This window comes from Poecilia formosa, unplaced genomic scaffold (assembly GCF_000485575.1).
Source record: "Poecilia formosa unplaced genomic scaffold, Poecilia_formosa-5.1.2 Scaffold244, whole genome shotgun sequence".
Taxonomy (NCBI): Eukaryota; Metazoa; Chordata; class Actinopteri; order Cyprinodontiformes; family Poeciliidae; genus Poecilia; species Poecilia formosa.
The window spans coordinates 621,280-640,100 of record NW_006800183.1 but is presented as its reverse complement, the minus strand read 5'-3'; the positions used below and the strand labels follow the sequence as shown (position 1 = coordinate 640,100).

Genomic DNA, 18,821 nt, shown 5'->3' with positions numbered 1-18,821 from the left:
TTAGCCACTTGTATTTCGCTACAGCTAGCTTGTTTTAGCCACTTGTATTTCGCTACAGCTAGCTTGTTTTAGCCACTTGTATTTCGCTACAGCTAGCTTATTTTAGCCACTTGTATTTCGCTACAGCTAGTTCACAAAATTGTGTGCTGGTATTAAAAGAACCAGTTCTAAGGTTAATTTAATTTTAAATGGTAAAGGAAGACACAAGACATGCCTATTTCTTAAAATAAGATTTTTAATATTACTTATTATCATAAAGATATATTTACACACTTTACAGAAATAGAAAATAAAAACACAAAGCTACGCATGAAAGGAAAAAATAAAATAAGTACTCCAAGAGCTAAAGCTTATCTTTTATAAATTAGAAACCAAAAGTTCAAATATGTACACAGTATTCAACCATTTCTGATACACTTGTTTTATTTATTTATTCATGTCATTTATTTTTGCCCAGTTCAACATCAAAACAGAGACAGGGACTGTACATTTGGCCTGGTGAGTAATATGAGCACACACCATGAACAGAATATAAGTTTAAGGAGTAATACATTGTCTTTCAAACGGTATCTGCTTGAGATCTAGTAACACTGTTGTGATAAACCTACAGACTGCGTTTCTCCTACGATTGTTCTGAATGTGACGGACTGCTGTCGGACGCAGCGGATGGAGAATGCGTCGCCATCGAGGCAGGAGGGGCCAGTGCTATTCTGGGTGTAGGAAGTCTCATTTTGAGGCTTCGAGATAATGACTGATCATCGGCTTTCCTCACGGGACTTGGAATCTAGTTATCCTTTGGATTGCCCAGCCAGTGGAAAAAAAAAGTCTCTATTTGTTGGATTAAATATCAGCCACTCGATCCTGCAGACACCCACTTTGAAGGCCAACATGATACAGTTTGACAGGATAAAGGATTCAGAGGGGAAAATCATGGAATGTGTAGCGTGGTAGCTCTGCTTCCATTTCTGCAGTCAGTGATGGATATAAAACAATTTCAGTACAAGAAGAATTAAAAAAGAAACAAAAAATATTTTTTTTGAGTTTTTAGGGGCCGTAACTACCTCAGTGACTAAGCTGACATTTAAAACCTGCTTTCTATTAGTTTCTTATCTCCACCTGCAACACATATCTACATCTCATCCTTACACACTCCCTGCCAAATGCATTTGGACAAAAATAAACATAAACGGAACAGAATAAGGGTTTTTCTACCAGGAACACATGCTAACAAGTGCATAGAAAACATTACTCAGGCCTTGTGATGGTCACAGAGAGAGAGGGGAACATTGAGAGGATAGGAATAGTTTCTCTTGTGTAAGCCTTGCTGGAAAAGACCATTAAGGAAAATGGTTTTTGCTCCCCGAGCATAATGTATTGGTTTAGCCTTTCAGTTTTAGCCTGGACATGCTTGTCCTTCCATTAAACCTGATGTGCAGGGGAGGGCGGTGAGCTATGATCTACGAGAAAAGAACGCCTGAAAGCTTTCACGTGTCCACGACATATTGTGCTGCAGACTACTTCTCTATTTTGTTACATCCACAAAAGATACAGCTTGTCACACTGTATTCAAAAAAGTAAGCTTTGGACAACCAGCTAGACAAGAATCAGACGAAAGGAAATTGTCACAACACACTGGAAAACCATTCCATAGCGAGAGACTCTTGTTTTCAGGGTGTATTTTTTCCAGCAGCATCATGGAATTGCAAAAAGTGCAGCCTTGCAAACCCATACAGAGAAGTCTTTGAGCAAAGCCACGTCTATTTGTTGGGACTATTTGACGCCAGAAGCTTTGGATCTGTGGGATATTTGGCGTTTGATGATGAGATTAAAAAGGGGCTTCCTTACATAAACATCGGTTTGCTCCTGTCTCTGCGAGGGCAGCATGGCTGGTGCAGATGGTGAGGATACATTCATGAAGAACAGTGCGGATACAGACGTTGCTCGGCTCAGTAACAATAACTTCTGAGGCGGGGAGGGAGAGAAGAGGGATATTGACTCGAGCCCCTTTGCCTTCCCAACTCCTGCGGCTTTGAACCTTCATCCCCAGCTCGTTTACTTCCTATATTCTTCCCTCCAAAAACACACGAGACCTCCTGAGCAAAGCCGTCACGAAATCTACATCTCTGTCTGTGAGGGTATGAAAAAATGATGGCAGAACTGAAATTATTACACTTCACAGTGCCCTAGGATTTAATGCATTTTTAATCAAGGTAAGCTTGGCTGGGATACCACTGTGCTTTTAGATGCTCTCTTAATAAAAGCTTCTCATGCTGGGGCTGAGAAGATTCTGCGTTTTTTATTTTTAATATTTGCATGAGACATGGCGAGAGGGAAAAAGTGCTGGAAATCTAATGCGCCTTTATAAAAGTCTCCACACCCCTGTGAACAAGCTGGGTTTTTGTAAAGTAATTTTAAAAACTGTTCCACCTTTATTGTGAAAGGTATATCCCGTACAATTTTATCACTAAAAACAAGGAAATCCGTTTGGAGGGGGTGAGTGTGATTTGTTTTCAGCATTTGCAGCATTTGAATTCATATTTGGCAAATAATTTAAGGGAATCTGATTAATTTGAAATTAAGTGCAAGTTTTCTATTTTGGATTTTTCCAATAGTTTCTCATTTAAACTGTTAGAATGTGCATCAAACAAAATATTGTTTGATATTTTGTAAACTCTCAGAAAGCACGTCTCTTTGTACAACGGTTTCAGTCAAGAGAAGAGAAATCATTTCAACATCATCTTCAGTAATTGGACAAAACAACACCATCTGTGTTTCCATTACTAATGTGTGCAAAACTTTGTTGATATTCTGCTAATTTTTTTAAAATTTTGCAGTTGCAGTGTTTCCATTGAAATAGATTACAGAATCTGGTTGGGCTTTCTGGGGCTGTTCTATTATTATTATTATTATTATTATTATAGATATTGATAGATCTATTATGGTCAGTATGGATACATGTTCCTCAATGCTAACTACGGAGGCCCCCAAGGCTCTATTCTAGGTCTCCTGCTTGTTAATTTGTAGATATTTGCTGCTTGGTGGAATCAGCTTCCACAGTTATGTTGATGACACTCAGCTTTTCATGTCTCGTGAAGTTTAAAAAACATGCCGCATCATCCTCCTCCAACTACTTCCTGTTGTTTGCTTTGTCATTTCTGCCAGTAGTAACTTTCGACACAGTGCAGAGCTGATCTGTTGATTATTTTTGGATTATCTAATTAATAATTGGATAGCAAAAGATGGTCTATATATATATATAAAACATATTTAGTCAAATGTATTTTTTATCTTTAATGCAAAATGTCAATATTTTTGCAGTTTTGTCTTAATTTCTGCTTTTATTTTCACCTTTATTGAGTCTGTAAACCTAAGTTAATTGATTAGTAAATTAGTTGACGATTATTTAAATGAACGATTCATGATTAATCGTTCCACTCCTAACAGATTCGTTTTTTCATGCTGAATTGTGCAGGATATTTATCACAGTAACGGTGGAAAACCAGGCAGTGCAGCCGACTTGTGCACACCACCTGTAGATTAATTAGATTATGTTCATGAAACTCATTTAACTAAGTTAGAGTTCTGCATGTCCAACACACAACAAGGATTATAAAATTCCCAATATGTGATATGATAACAGCCTGAATCAGCAGGGGGCCTGAAGTTAAAATGATGTGCTTCCAGTCTGAGCCTCTTTAACAATGAGCTCTGACTAAATGTGGACATCTAAGAAAGATTAAGTTCAGGATTTAATGAGCATGACGATCAAATCCGCGACCACCTGTGCAGCGGACGGGCTGATTAGAAAGGCAACTGCACCCAACGTAACGCAGGGAGATCAAGAAAAGAGGTGAATAACTCTCCAATAACATAGTGATTAAACTAGAGTATACATACAGGGAGAGTAAAGATACAGTATATGAAAATATGCTTGTTTGTATGTTTGTCTTGAGTAAATGCACAAAACAGCCTGCTGAAGTACAAGCCTCTATCACAGCACCCTGAGAAAAAAGGAAATAAAACTAAAACACAGAAAACAATAGAAATGTGTTCCAGTAAGATGGAAAGGCATAGCTTTTTCTGTGCGTATGCTGAATATTAATCTAGAGCACTAGCGGTAGGCTGATCGCGGCGGACTAACTAAGAGCCGAGGTTAAAATGAACAAAACAAAGAGAAAGCATAAACGTGTCAGTGTATCGAGACTTCAAACAAGAGGTAATGCGTTTCTCGTTTCTCTCTGACTTTTTCGTTCCTCCGTTCCTGGCAGCATCGTGGAGAAGGTTGTTATTTGGCACTTCCTTAAGGGGCGAGGCGGCCCGTCGGTCGGAGCGGGCCGCCAGCGCCGGGTAACAGTCGTGAAGAGCAGCTGCGTGGGGGCAGCGGTGTGGCGAGAAGGCTGGGGGTCGGGGGTCAGGGTCGGGGTAAGAGGACTCCTTCAAGGTGGGACGGTAACCTTGAGCCTGAAAGCTGCTCCGTTCCCCCCAGAGGTGTTAATGGACTCAGAAACACCCAAACGGCTCCGGAACGAGCGAGGGAACGCGAAGTTGTCCTAACGGCATGTGCTCTGGTTTTAGTTTACTTTGCATGTGGACAAACTGACATTAAAAGATACAAAGCACCATTAATAATCGTAATTAAGTGATGATTATAACTCCTTTCAACACTAAACCTTCAGCTCCAGAGTATCACAACAAAAATTAGGTCACTTCCTCTGCACGATCAGACCCGCTCATCTGCTCGTTTAAGTAGCTACACAGCGATGAAATCAGCGACTGATGGGACTTTGGATCTGAGACAGAAGCTTTAAGACTCTTTTGACGGGGCTCCCTCTCCACCACATGTCATGCAAAGAGTGTGAGACACTCAGAAAGATTGCTATGATTGGCCTCTATTAAGCAAATTGAAAAAAAGACAGAGATATATCAGTAAGGAGGGAGTAAGATAAAGAGACAGAGAAATAGAGTCTGGTAGCTCAGGCTCAATACCTCCCACCCCCTTTCCAACGCCCCCCTATCCCTCCTGGAGCCGAGGGTGAGCGGCTTGTCCTGATTTTTAGGTGGACAGAGTTGCTTGGAGAACCAGCAGGTGCTATGGACATCACTCTTCAGGCTGGGCAAGCGTAGGCCCTTCATTGCAAGGCCCCCCAAGGCGAAGGAAGAGCATAGAAATCAGAACCTGGGGGAGGGCGCTCAAGGCAGTGCCTGCAACACAGAGAGACAGGAAAATACATCAGAAACCAGCAGAACTTTCAATGCTGACCCATTGTGCTTCATTGAACGGGTTAGGATAGCTGTATGGGAGATGAATAAAAAAAAAACATTTTCTTTCACAAAATCATTCTTGAATAATGAGATTTTAGCAGATTTGGCTTAAACTTACTTGACTAACTTTTTGGAAAAGATGTAATCAAGTTCAAGTTTATTTGTACAGCACATTCCAGCAGCAGTTCAAAATTATAAAGTTATAAAGAAAACACCAACTTAATAAGCGTTACGTTTTGATGAGCAGCATCACCAAAATCATACAAATGAAATATGGTGGTCAATGTTTCATTTATTATGGTTCAAAAACTAATTTTAGCAGGTGGGTTTTTAGTCTAGATTTAACTTTGTGTTTCAGCTGCTATGTTGTACTGTTTACTTTTACTTTGATAATTTTATTGTGAAATATCGCTACTCTTACGTGAGTATAATTTCTGGACATACTACCCACTGTGAGTAACTTCAGTGGCTGCAAACAGATGCGCATTTATACAACCATACAAAAGTAAAGCCTTGAGCACCAGTAACAAGAATGCAGCAACTGGTTTGTAGGTGATAAGCCAACAACAAAACTCATGTCTTTTTCAGCAGAGTACAGCGGTTAAACCAGCTGACCAAACATTCTGGAGCTCAGTTTTGGTTGCTAGGCGATGGGTGCGGTTTCGCTTGGGTTGCTAGGTAACGGGCTGGGCTTCTGATTTGAAACGTTACATTCTGGAGGTTTCTGACACGTGTAATAGGCACAGAAAAACATTATAACTTGTTTGTTTTTGTTTTAACCAGAACCTCCATATTTTTATTGACTGTTCCTGAAATCTCTGTAGTTTCTACGGCTTTATCTGCCGTTGTTTCTGAACCGTGTTGTTGAATGTAATGAAAGCGTATCTACTCCTTGTTTGCTTCAGGGTTGATCTCTGGTTATTATCATCAAAGTGACAACAGATAGCGGAGAATACAGCTACCAGAGCATGTAAGATCATCAGCTCTGTGTATGTCTGAAGACATTCAATATCCTCTCAAATAAGTCTGAGTATCTGTGGATTTCTGCCAAAGCTTCGTCTGTGTTATTTCTGACATTATCTTGCACATCTAGAAGGCTACCGTAGACATGTCTCGACCAGATTTCACAGTCTTTGATTGGAAATTGCAGCAGGGAGTAAGAAAAACAATTGCATATCGTGCTGTGAAACACAAGCCAGCCATTATCTTAGACTCTGGAGGGAGGATCATGACCAGAAAACAGAAATCTCTTATGTTCTGTTGTATTTTATCTCCGCCTCTACTTTGGATGATTCTTTCGCTGATAACAGCCTTTAGTTCTTTGAATTCAACATTTTTTGTTGAAATACAATGCTACATAAATGAATCTATAGCTTATCTCAACCCAGCCGTGTTGTCATTTGTTGCTCTTTGTGCTTTTAGATCTATGATGTAGGCTTACTACATCATAAAGTCAGCGTTTGGAAGGAGACGCAGACCTGCTCCCTTTGGTTTGATGGGAAACTCCTTGAAAGAGTCACATAGAGTTTTCTCACACTAGAGGCCACTGGGGGTTTCCACAAATCGCCTCTGGCTTTAAGTCTGTAATATCCTGTTGTCTCGTATACTATCACTGGCATGTCTTAAGAGCCAAAAGTTGGTTTAATCCAACTCTGCTTGAACGCTTAAAGAGGCTGGCCCGGGTCGCAGTATGTCTTCTCGGAGCTGCTCACATCTGGAAAGTGTAATGGTGAAAAATCTGACATTGCCTCAGGTGTCATAGAGAATAAAAGATGAGCTGTCTTTGAATCTGAAATGGGGTGATGCTGCTAAATAGCACAAGGTTGAAGGATGGACAGTGTCAGGGGAATCATTGTTTTTTATCTCCGTGTAAACAGTGTTGTAATTATGTTTAGGTCAGTGACGGCTCAGCTCTGTCTCTATCCGCCGAAGTCTTGCTTTGATCAAATGAAATGCATCTACGGCTGATCCCAGGGGCGGTTCTTTTCCCACCGTCGGCTCAAATCGAAGAAGAAAAGAGGGAAAGCATGAGGCAGAACAGAGCCTTTCAAGCTGATGTTGCAGAAAGGGGGACAAATTGGTGCTAGCTGTCTGGGCTGGTGAAAACTTTATATCCTCAGCATGCAGCCTCTATAATCCAAAGACATTTTATGCCATCAGTGCATCTAAATTAAACGCATTTGGAGCAATCCATGTTGACAATTATTATTGATAAGTATCACTTGTGGGCAAACGTCCACTAATGTGCTAATTGCAGAGCTAATTTTTATTTGGTAGGGCTAAACCGCTAAACGAAAGCAGCTAAGTTTTGTTTAGAAACTACTAAACATTTTCTAAACCTACTAAACTGTTAAGTAGGGCTAAAATGATATGACTGCAAAACGTATCACGATAGAAGAGCCTCATGTCATGCAGCATCAATAATTATTGATTATATTTTTTGTTTTAAATATTGTAAGTACTGTTAAACTGGTAGCTAACATTTCCTCTTATCGACACCTTTCGCCTTATTGTTTATTATATAGAAGAAGTATATATTGTTCTTGTTTTATTTATGGAAAACGGTGTGGAACCAAAAGCACAAGCAACAAATATGTATAAAAAATATCACTGATGCTTTTAATGTTATTTTATTGTGAAAAGTTCAATCCAACTGAAATTTTCCTGTTTAAACGACTAAAATGTGCATTTGTTAATATGTTTTTATTTTAAAACATTTGCTAGTTTACTATAATTTCTAGCTAACATGAATAAGAAGTCCTCGTGGAAGGTCTAGAAGCTGTGAAATGGGTCAAAACGAGGCCTTTTTTGCACATATTTGGACCAACAATGTGTTTTATTTGTAAAGCTATGTTTGTAAAGTCATAAAATACCCCAAAAAGTAAGTTTTGTGCAATTGTGAAAAGATTTGTTTATTGGTGCAGCATCTGATTCCAACACAAAGCAGAAATCAGCTTCCTCATGAGTCAGGTGAACCAAAAAGAGCCGAGCCGGTGGAGTCAACAGCAGCAAACCTCTCCAGTGTATTGTGGTTTAAGTGCTGTGTGCAGAGACAGCATTGTGACTCAGTGAGCCGTTCAGTTTTAGAGCTTCGCAGCTTTCTGAAGCTCCCGTTTATTATGTGCTCAGCATTCTGGCACCGAGTCGAACTCCAGACACTCGGCGCTCTGAAAGGATTCTCACTTCTCATTGGCAGAGGCGGCCCTTCAAGTGCTACTACCCTGCTTTCGCCTTCATTGTTTTCATCTTTGTTATGAGTCCCTGGAGTCTCGTCTTTAAAGCCAGAGTGATTTCAAAAGCGTCTTAAAAATCTGCGGTAACAATTGATTATTCATAATTTGTTATAGATTGTAAAACACCTCTGGGCGCTTTGCTTTGATCCTCTTTTTTCCAAACTGATTAACAGCCTTTGGGTTGCAGGCTCCTCTCACTAGTTTAATTTATGTAGGACCTCTGCAGGTCAGTGTTGAGTGGTCGGCACCTCCTGCAGGGATATTATGTCTCGTCAGGTTTGCCTGTCTACTGTCGTCTGAAAGAGACGTGTGGACATGCTGCTGTTGGTTTTCGCAGTGACATTAGAGGTCTGAACCTCAGTTTCTGTGAATTTGGTTCGAGTATTTTAGTTTCACAGTGAAGCTTGAGCCCAATTTATTTATGTTATTAAACAATAAAGAGGTGAAAAGTTGACAGACAAGTCTGAATACGAGGGAGATTTCACAGAAAAACTTACTTTTAGTTGACATAAAGTTAAACATTTGTTCCAGGAACCTGGATACTTATCTCTTCAAAATTATTATCTTTGGAGAAAATACTTTTATTTACTTAATCGGATCTAGAGTAAAGATTTGTCCCTGCCAAGCGGCCCTGGAGGTAAGATTTACAAGAATAACTGAGATTTAAATAAGCTACAGTTGTTCTGGGCAGATGTTCAAGCTGGCAGGTTTGGTCCAGTAGTCTGAAGTCTGGATCCAACAATAACTTCCTGCAGAAGAAGTTTGATCCGAGTTTTCAGCAGATGCATCAGCCCTGATTCTGCCGACTGAGTGTTTCAGCACTGTAAGTCATTTTGTTTTCACAGTCCCTGTTGTAAGTTGTTTTCTGGCCAATGTAGTCAGCACTTATGGTTTAATATTTCTGGAAGTGTTTCTTTTGACATCCTCTAGAGAAATATCCGACTCAGACTTTACAGAAGTCGGGTCTTCTGGGTAAACACAGCAGCGGCAGGCATATTGTGTTTTTAAAAGACTCCACAGAGGGTAAAAAATGTCTTTTTCTTCTAGTTTATTTACTTTTTGTTGGTGGAGAAAGTTTGGGTTGGGCGATGTATTGAATCTATTTGATGTATCATAAACTTTTCAATTTACGATGATTAAAATGTCTATCGATTAAAAAATTACATCATCAGCTGCATCAAAATATAGTTAAGAGGAGATTTAGGTATTTTAAAGACGAAAATAAAAATAATTAATAAAAACAACTAAATTACAACATGTGGGTAGAGTAGTCGTCTTGCGATCGGAAGGTTGTAGGTTCGATTCCAGCTTCCTCCTGCCACATGTCAATGTGCCTCTGGGCAGGGCAGCAAGGCACTTAACCCCAAATTGCCTACCAATCTGCGTATCGGTGTATAAATGTTTGTGAGTGCAAATGGGTGGATGTGACTCTTGTGTAAAGCCCTTTGAGTGGTCAAAATGACTGGAAATATATAAGTTCAGTCCATTTAAAATGCATAGTGTAGTAAAAATACTCCTAAATGTACATTATTTCAAAAAAAAAGTTACTCAAGTAAATATAATTGAGTAAATGTAACTAGTTACTCTGCAGTTGAGTATAAATTGTCCTTCAAATAATTTGGCTTTCTACATCTAATTAACTCCAAGTGTTGTTTATCCGAAACTCTACTAATAAATCTGTGTGCAACTGATGGTTACAATAAGTACAGTTACATTTATTCTGATTTTGAAATCAATAAACATGATTGATCTGTTTGAAAGGAGAACACCAGTTTCATTTGGTAACATTAGAGGTTATTCAAAAATATGATTAATTATGTCACATAATCTAGTAGGACTGCATTTCATATCACTCGATTTCAATAATTATTGATTAGTTTTTTTGTTTTAAATATCTGAAATGCTGCCAAACTGGTGGTGTGACCTTTCCTGTTTTTTGTCTTTGCCGTTTGTTATTTTCAAGCAGTTATGAAACACAGTAGCAGATTATTCAACTTCTGCTGGGCCAGTTACTCAGCAGGTCGTTGCTAGGTAACCAAAGAATGAGTGAGTTGCTAGGTAACCAAAGAGTGAGAGAGTTAGTTGATGCTACCAACGTTGCTTAGCTAGCAGGAGTAAGAGGTCGAGTCTGAAGTGTTTACTCTGCATACATCTCCCAGAATGCTGTGCGGTTCTGGATCAGAGTTCAGTGAATATTCTACATATCGAATGTTTAATATTCTATCAGACATGTTATTTATTGATATTGATCATGTATTTATCACTACATATTGTTATTAATTATTGTCCAGTCCGATGATATAGTTATAAAAAATCCAATATTTAGTATTTCCATTCTGCCCAGCCGTAGGAGACACTGACCTTGCTCTAGAACGGCATGGGCCCCTTGTGGGAAAGACGGGGCCGTGGGCGTCTTCTCTTGGCTGGTCTGTGGGTCTGACCGCCTCTCACTGGGTTCTGCTGGGCCATTTTTCTCACTGTAGCTGCCTCTTCCAGCCCTCTGCCATGCTCCGTGGAGGCCATGGGACCTGGAGGACACACACACACACACACACACACACCAAGGAATCAATTGGACAACCAAAAAAGGTAGAGTTACCCAACTTTTTGACAGCGAGGGTATTACAATGGGATCATGAGCCATTGGTGCTTGAAGCAAGACCCTAAAAGGGATCAGACTGGTAATGGATGAGGAAAGAAGAGACAAGAATGAATGGGTGTGTGTCAGAGTGTGTGTGGGCCCGTTGGAGCCCACCCATCAGCACTGCAGCCCCATCAGGTCAGTGCAGCAGATACCAAGGCGAGAAACCTAAACCCCTCATGTTTCATGTCACCGTCACTCTCCCTGGAGTTTACAAAATCCTGCACACACCAAACGCTGCAGAGGAGCGTCCCATGCTCAGGGATGAGCTTAATCGCACTGAAACAGTGTGGATTTCCCTCGTTTACACGTTTTCTGAGTGAACCCAGATGTTCTCGGCCGTCTCTCAATAAGTGAGGCCTGATCTCCTTAAGCTCCTTCCTTTCCCCTGGGTTTGGTCCACCCAACATGCCGCCAAACCGACACACTCCCCTTCTGTTTGTTCAGCTTATTTTCTGGCATATATGTGTGATTTTTTTATGTTACATCCATTTTATAAGTTGAGTGAAATTTGAGGCAAGGCAGTGGAGGAGTTCATTTCTTTTTCACTTCATTTCTTTAACTCTCACCTTTAGAAAAACATTGAATATTACGTGCAAAGTGATGAATATGTCCTTAGTAGTTGAGTTGTGTTTCCCGTTTTGCCCCCAACAAGTTGAGATGTGATGACCTAACACAAAGGGGTGCATAATTGTGGAATGAACATGTTTTTAAAAAATTTAAACAACTTAAAATCTGAAAGGTGTGGCAGGCATTTCTGTTAAACTCTCTCACTTTTAGCTTTTGGAGTTTCTCTTCCAACTTTCGACATTCTTCTTCTTCTTCACAAAACTAGTTAAGTTCAGTCAGGTTGAAATGAGGTCATTTAGCAGCAATAACAAATATTGGTAACACTATTTGAAGGGCTGTGCATAATAAGCCTGACATAACGCCGGTCATAAACATGACGGAGTCTCTGTGAATGTTTATGACCGTTGTCATAAAGTGCCATTTGGTAAATAATGGCAATTTTGCATTAAAAATGTCACTATGTTAAAATTACACTTCATGACGACAGTTATAAACATTTATAAAGACTATTTCATGTTTATGAAAGTGTCATGTCTTCAAACACAGTGTTACCATCAGCTGGACTTTGACTGGGCCATTCCGTCACATACTTATATTTTGATAGGGTCACTGTCACCTGAACTAGAGAAGGAAACTTTCTTTTCTTCTTTTTTCTGAGACAATCTTCCCTCATTGCCTTTACTTCCTGCATCTCCACTCACAAAGCTGATTGACATTATTCACATGAGGTCATGACATTCCTGCCCTCGGAGCGACGGGCGCCATTTTTAGATTCCCCAGGGAACGACCGTCTTTACTGCGACCCGAGTGAGGACAAGGCTCAAGATAAGTCCGCCGGCCTACTGCAGACACTCTAAAAGTTAAAAAAGTTACTGAGCGAGGCATCTGAGAAGCTTAGAAAAGCCAAAAATGATGCCAGGTTTGCACTTTCCTTAAGACTTTTCTCATGACTTGGTGTGAGTTGAGGCAGTTTTGATGTTAAATGCTCTAAAGGAACAATTCATCTCTTTTTTTAACTAGTTCATTTAAACAAAACAAAAAAACTCAGAAAAAAGTCATATTCTTTCTGGAGTTTTTATTAATTAATTTTTATTAAACTCAAGCCTTTCAAGTCTCAGTGCTTAAATAGTAACGATTGAGTCAGACAGCCAGCTGAATGTTTTCAGCTTATATCCCCGAAATGCCAGACATCTTAAGTTGCATTTCCACACTAATCTTCTTCCGTGACCATATTACTCAGCTATAGCTGTGGGCCAACAGTGGGCTAATTCATTTGCAGCATATTTCCACATCTGAAGCATATCTTTGACCCTTGGAGCGCTAATCTGTGCATTATCCTCTTGTTATTGTTCACATATGCAGTGGAACAGGGACGTTCACACATCCTGGAGGAATTCAGCGCATTTCTTTCAGGTCCTGAATGGTAGAAAGAAGAAACTGGGAGAATCATTGGGGGTCGTGTTTCTCCTGATTTGCCCATAAAAACGCCATAAAAACGCCCTCTTCATTCAGATGCAGAGCACACAGAGAAGCCAGAATGAAGAAAACAAACTAGTTTATTTAGAAATCTTACCTGCAGAAAGTAGTTGTTTAAGCTGATGCAAGGAATTGTGTAAAGAAGAAACTTTGAACATTTCTTTAAGGATTTAACACTTAAAGTATGCAACGGTTGAAATTGGTCCAAATGTTGAATTAGTCAGAAGTATACATAAAGACCTGAATAAATGGATTCACTCCATTAATGTTAATATTAAATGACTCTTACAAGTTGCAGAGAAACCGCGTTTTGGACAAGTTTCTGGTAAAATTCATGCTGGGTATTTGACCTCTCACCTCTAAAAGGCTAGTTCAGATCGCTTTTTTTGTTTTTGTTTTTAAATAGTTTGTATATTTTCTTACGGCTGAGGTTGTCATCCTAAAAGTTAATGTTAGTTTGCTTTATCCATTCAAAGCCATCATTTCCAGCCATAACACCCAGTTCTGTTCCTGATAGTTGAACATTTTGGACGTAGTTTTCATTCTTCCAGTGGCAGCAAAACAAACCCTCAGCATGAAGCTGCCACCGCCGTGCTTGGTAGCTGGGAAAGTGTTAAAAAGCTTTACATTAACATTGTGACCACATCAATAAATACTTCTCAATCAGCTTTAGATTAACTCATTAACTGATAACAGTTACCACCAACCCATTTAATTTCCTTGAGAAAAGCATTAAAATGGAAACGTTTGGATGAAACAGGTTTCAGACGGGGTTGCAGACATCGCTGAACCATTCAGGAAAGCAATTTGTTTGAAAACACACCCGATACTCTGCTGCACATTACCGGTGTTTAGGTTTCCCTCCACTTTAAAGACAGCAACACATACACACCGCAGTGCGAGTTTGTAGAAGTAATTGCGTCCCGGCTCACACAAACTCGCCTGTTTTTCCTCTCCGGGTGGCTCAGCCTGTCACAGTCCGGCTCCATAATGAGACAATTTAGACGTCTCCTGTCATTGCAAGCTGTCAGCCGAAGCTCCTCGCCTGGGATTCAGGGGGAGCATCCCGCCATCCTCCTGACAAATCTCAGCCTGTCCTGTCCGGCTACGGAGGGAAAAGTGTAATGAAAGCTTCTAAAAACAAGCCAGCCTCGGCGATAACACCAGTGGTATAGATTAACTCTCTGTGGGGAGAGGATATCAGCAATGTTGACGGGTTGTTTTTTATCTCGACTCCTCTGTAGTGGAGGAGCTATAGATCGAACATGGCGGCATGAATGAGAGCGTGGAAATGTTTTATAAATCTGTAAGTTACAGTAAGGATCTATATTCTCTTCTAATGTATACATGGAAGTCAGCCAAGCTAATTGCTAATGTAGCCTATTAAAAACTATTTAAAATGTCAAAAACTAATTTAAATTATCAGTAAAGCCTTGCTCTGTCACACAACACCGCATTGTATTTTTGGTATTGATCTTCTGATACAAAATAAATACAGGAACTTTATCGCTGATACTGATTGATGTGTGATCATACGTCTAGGGAAGAGGATCAGACGTTTGACTTTCCTCAGAAATCTGACTTTTGTCTCATAATTCTCAGGTCTGTCCTGTCTCAGAATTTCCCTTTTTCTTTTTTAAATGTTGACCTTCCAGATTTTTTTATTCTATAGAATTTTGACTTAACGAATTTGGACTTTTTATCCTCAGAATTCTGTATTGCTTTTTCTCAGAATACCAACTTTTTTTTTTTTCACAAAATTCTGGCTTTATTTCTGAATTCTGACTTTTTGTCTATCGACTTTTTTCAACAGAATTTTGACTTTTCCTCAGAATTCAGATTTTTTTTTTGGGCGAAATTCTGACTTTTTCTGTCAGAATTCTGAGAAAAAAGTCAAACATGTTTTTAGTGGCTCTAATTCTCTTCTGTAAACTTCTGACTTTAGGGTGTTTTTATAATTATTCCTTTGAGTTACTTTAACCAATACGGACTTTGGACAAACTTTAAGTATCAATAAAATACTTTCATAACACATTAACACGACAAACGGTGACAATAGTGAACCAAAGCAAATTAGTTTACAGTTTTCCAAAATAAAGTATAAAAATGATCACAACAAATTAAAAACTCTGTTTTTAGTTGAGAAACTACAATAGAAAAACAAAGTAAAATATCACTTTGCTGAAGGAAAAATCTCGTTTATCTCTGTCTGAAGCCTGGATAAACATCTCCACAATCTGAAATAAGATCCAGTCTCTGTCCTGTCATGTCTGATCTTTCCCCATGAGAGATCTCCATGTTTGTGTTGCTTTGGTCAAACGGCGAAGCGGCTGCTGGATAACACGTGTCCCACCACAGTCAGCATCTCTCCACCATCTCTGGTGACCTTCAAGCCCCCACTTGCCCCCTTCCCATCAAAACTCAGCACATCTTCCCTTGCTTGGTAATTCTCTCATTAAAGTTTAATAACAGGGGAATTTCAGGAATGCTTTGTTATCGCTGCCGCTGCTACTAGCGTTACCTCCGCTGCTTTGAAAATAAGAAGAGTGGGCGTGTGCATGTGTGGAGAGGTAAAAACGATTAGTTGATAATGTCATAAACTGGCCGGTCCCCATGCTAATGATGAATGCCGCTTCCCGTTTCCTCGTCCTAGTTTTGCCAACTCCTGAGGTGAAATCTGTTATGATGTCTTCTTTAAATGGCCGCCTCTCCGTCTTGTTGTGGCCTTGTAAAAATAGGAATGCGGCTCCATCAGCCTAGAGAGATATACATCCTCTGCTTGTCCGTCCAGTCGTTTGGTCCAACGCCAAGCTGCCCTGATGGCTACCGAGAGCGAAATATATGTCACAGCTGTGCGCCTCGAACGAGCAGCAGCCGCTTATTGATAGCTGCAAAGCTGATTTGTAAGTATTGGCTGCCAAAACCGCCGCCGCTGCCGTAATAAATGTGCGTAAATGGAGCGGCAGGATAATGGGTTTTCTAACAGATTAAAGCGTGCTGGTCTGGAAGTCTAACTACAGCAACAAGCGCTCACATTCATCAGAAAACATCAAGTGTCAAACATGCAGAGTTTGAAGAACGACCAACACAGATTTCACCCCCACTTGGTTTAATTTTCTTTGTCGATGCAAATTGATTTGTTGCTCTGAGTTTGTTTTTCTCTTGTTGCTCATCTCTCATCAAACTCATCAAGAATCTGCAGTGTGCAATCTCATAGTTCACTTTCATGGTTGGCCGAGCTTTTCAAATCTAATCTCTCCTCTGTGGGTTATTTTCACAGTTGTTATATCTCTTATCTGACACCTCTCCGTTCTGCTTCTGGCTGCATTTTCTATGGATGTTCACTGAGCTCTAAGACCTGCACAGGAATAGAAATATATTGTTTTGTTTTTATTTATATGGCATTAAAAAAAAACAACTGAAAACCAAAATGGATGAATACACTTCAAAACACAAAATCATACCAAGTATTTTTGGTGTAGTTTTGTTTAAAGTCAATAATTTCTTAATGTTGATGAAAAAGTTCTGGTTCTGGTTGGAACTAGCACTTTTTCATAAATTTGAAGAAATTACTGACTTAAACAAGCTCCCGTATTTTTCTGTAAAGTTACTTGTAAGTTAGTTTTCTTATTTTAAATGCAATAAGCTATTTGCACTAGTAACTAGACAATAAATATTTAGTTTTTGCAGTGTAGTTGCAGAAATATGCATTGAATTGGCCATTTTTAACCCAGTATTAGCTCAACACTCAACAAACTAAGTGGAGTGAATTAGTTTTCTGCTGCAGGTAACATACTGACTGCTTAAAAACCTCCACAGAACCATACTTCAAATCTCCTTTAATTATACACCTAAAGAGCCCTTTTGATTTTAAGTGAAAATGCCTTTGTAATTTCCCCAGCAGTCTGTGATGTTTTCTTTATATAACAAAGACAATAAATTTGTTAAATGTTATGTGAAACAAGAGGCAAATTACAGCTCTTTCATATTGTTTTCTTACTTTGTTTTTTGTTTTATTAAAGGAATATTCCCGAGTTTTCTAACTGAGTTTCTGTCAAAAGTTTATAAGCAGGTCATTTCTAGTTGGTCTGGTAACAGTCAAAAACTTTTATTAATTTTTACACCACCTTCCTTTACTATCAAATTGTTATTCTGGTCTGTGGGCGATAAAAAAACATTTTCATTACATATTTTTCCACAAAATTATTCTTAGATGATGATTTTAGTCAGCCTGATTTCAGAATGAGTTCTTTTAGGGCATCTTGTATTTAAATAAGCTGCTGCTGGCCATGCCCCCTCATACAACGTTTACACTCATACCTGAAAGTGGCTGCAAACAAATGTGCAATTATCCAACTCTGCATCTTTGAAAAGCAGAAGTGGAGCCTCCTGCACAACCAATAAAATGTGGAGACACACACACAACGCTACAACACACACAACGCTAAAACCAGCTGACCAAACATGCTGGAACTCCAATTGGGATGTTAGTTAATGGCCCAATCCCTCGTCAATTATAACTCAGCATTGTGGAGGTTTTTGAAACGGCTAATTTTCAGACAAAAAAAACTAACGTTAAAAAAGAGGCTGTTTCTTTCTAGCATCTGAGACCCCCCTGGAATTACAGAAGTGTGCAGATTGCTTTTAAAACTGCATATATTCTTGTTGCACATAATTATATAAAATCAATAGTAATGCATTAATAGCTTAGCGTTAGTCGTGTCTGCATGAAGAGCTGATGGTGTGCATGAGAACTCCTCAGTGTAAGAGAGGAAGAGTTCGTTCCCTGGTGAGTGTAGCTATGGTTTTTTGCCATGACGTTGGAGATGCTGGCTCGATGTCATGTGTCTTCCTCCTTCATTCACTAAAAGGAGAGGAGTAGCTTCTGCTAATGCACTGCTTTAGCTCGGCAATACCTCAGACATACTAACCCACACATCCAGACAGAATCGTGTCAAGAGCGGAGATGCTCATGCTGCATAAGCACATTAAGGGATCAGGGTTATTAAGCCAAGGATGAAGTGTGTAAAATGTGCCAGAAACAGAGCCAAACATTCTTTTAACATAGCATAAGCCCCATTAGTGCTGCAGCATCACACAGTGGATTTGCTTGGTGCCTGACGGCCTCACTACACATTCATCCTGCACATATGGACGGGTTTGTGCCAACGAAGCTCTGCTTTGTTGTGCATTTTCTGTAAAAGTTGTAATTGATATCTTTATTTGATTTGTTTATGCCGATGTAGTATATTCCTACTGTAGCCTATTTTAATGTTCTCACCGTTGTATTATTTCAGTGATTGGATTAATCACAATGAATTGAAATAGTTGTCATCTAATTTGGTGATTGATTAACTTCTTTTCTTGTTTTGAATTGTTTGTTTATTTGCATCTTTTAACATATTTATAGTATTGTATAAGAGGCTTAAATAAGAAATCTGCAGAATGTGCCAAACTAATTAACATAATTGATTAATCATCAAAATAATCAATTAATTTTCAGAATAATTGATTAATCACCAGAACAATAGAGAGAATAAGCGATTATTCACCAAGAGTTATTGATAGATCAATCGCCAGAGTAATCATTAAAATAATTGATTAATCCCCAAAACAATAAAGAGAATAATTGATTGACG

General features: G+C 39.3%; 1 protein-coding gene across 1 annotated transcript in view; it reads right to left on the bottom strand.

Annotated features, from left to right (window-relative positions):
• Window positions 1–3,434: 3,434 nt before the first annotated feature.
• apln (apelin) overlaps window positions 3,435–18,821 on the bottom strand; it is a 29,755-nt gene continuing 14,368 nt past the window's right edge. Inside the window, exons 2-3 of the mRNA XM_016680515.1 lie at window positions 10,857–11,023; window positions 3,435–5,202 (exon numbers count right to left, since the gene is read on the bottom strand). Of these exons, the coding sequence (XP_016536001.1) occupies window positions 10,863–11,023 (161 nt within the window). The 3' untranslated portion in view covers window positions 3,435–5,202; window positions 10,857–10,862. The remainder of the gene's footprint in view (window positions 5,203–10,856; window positions 11,024–18,821) is intronic.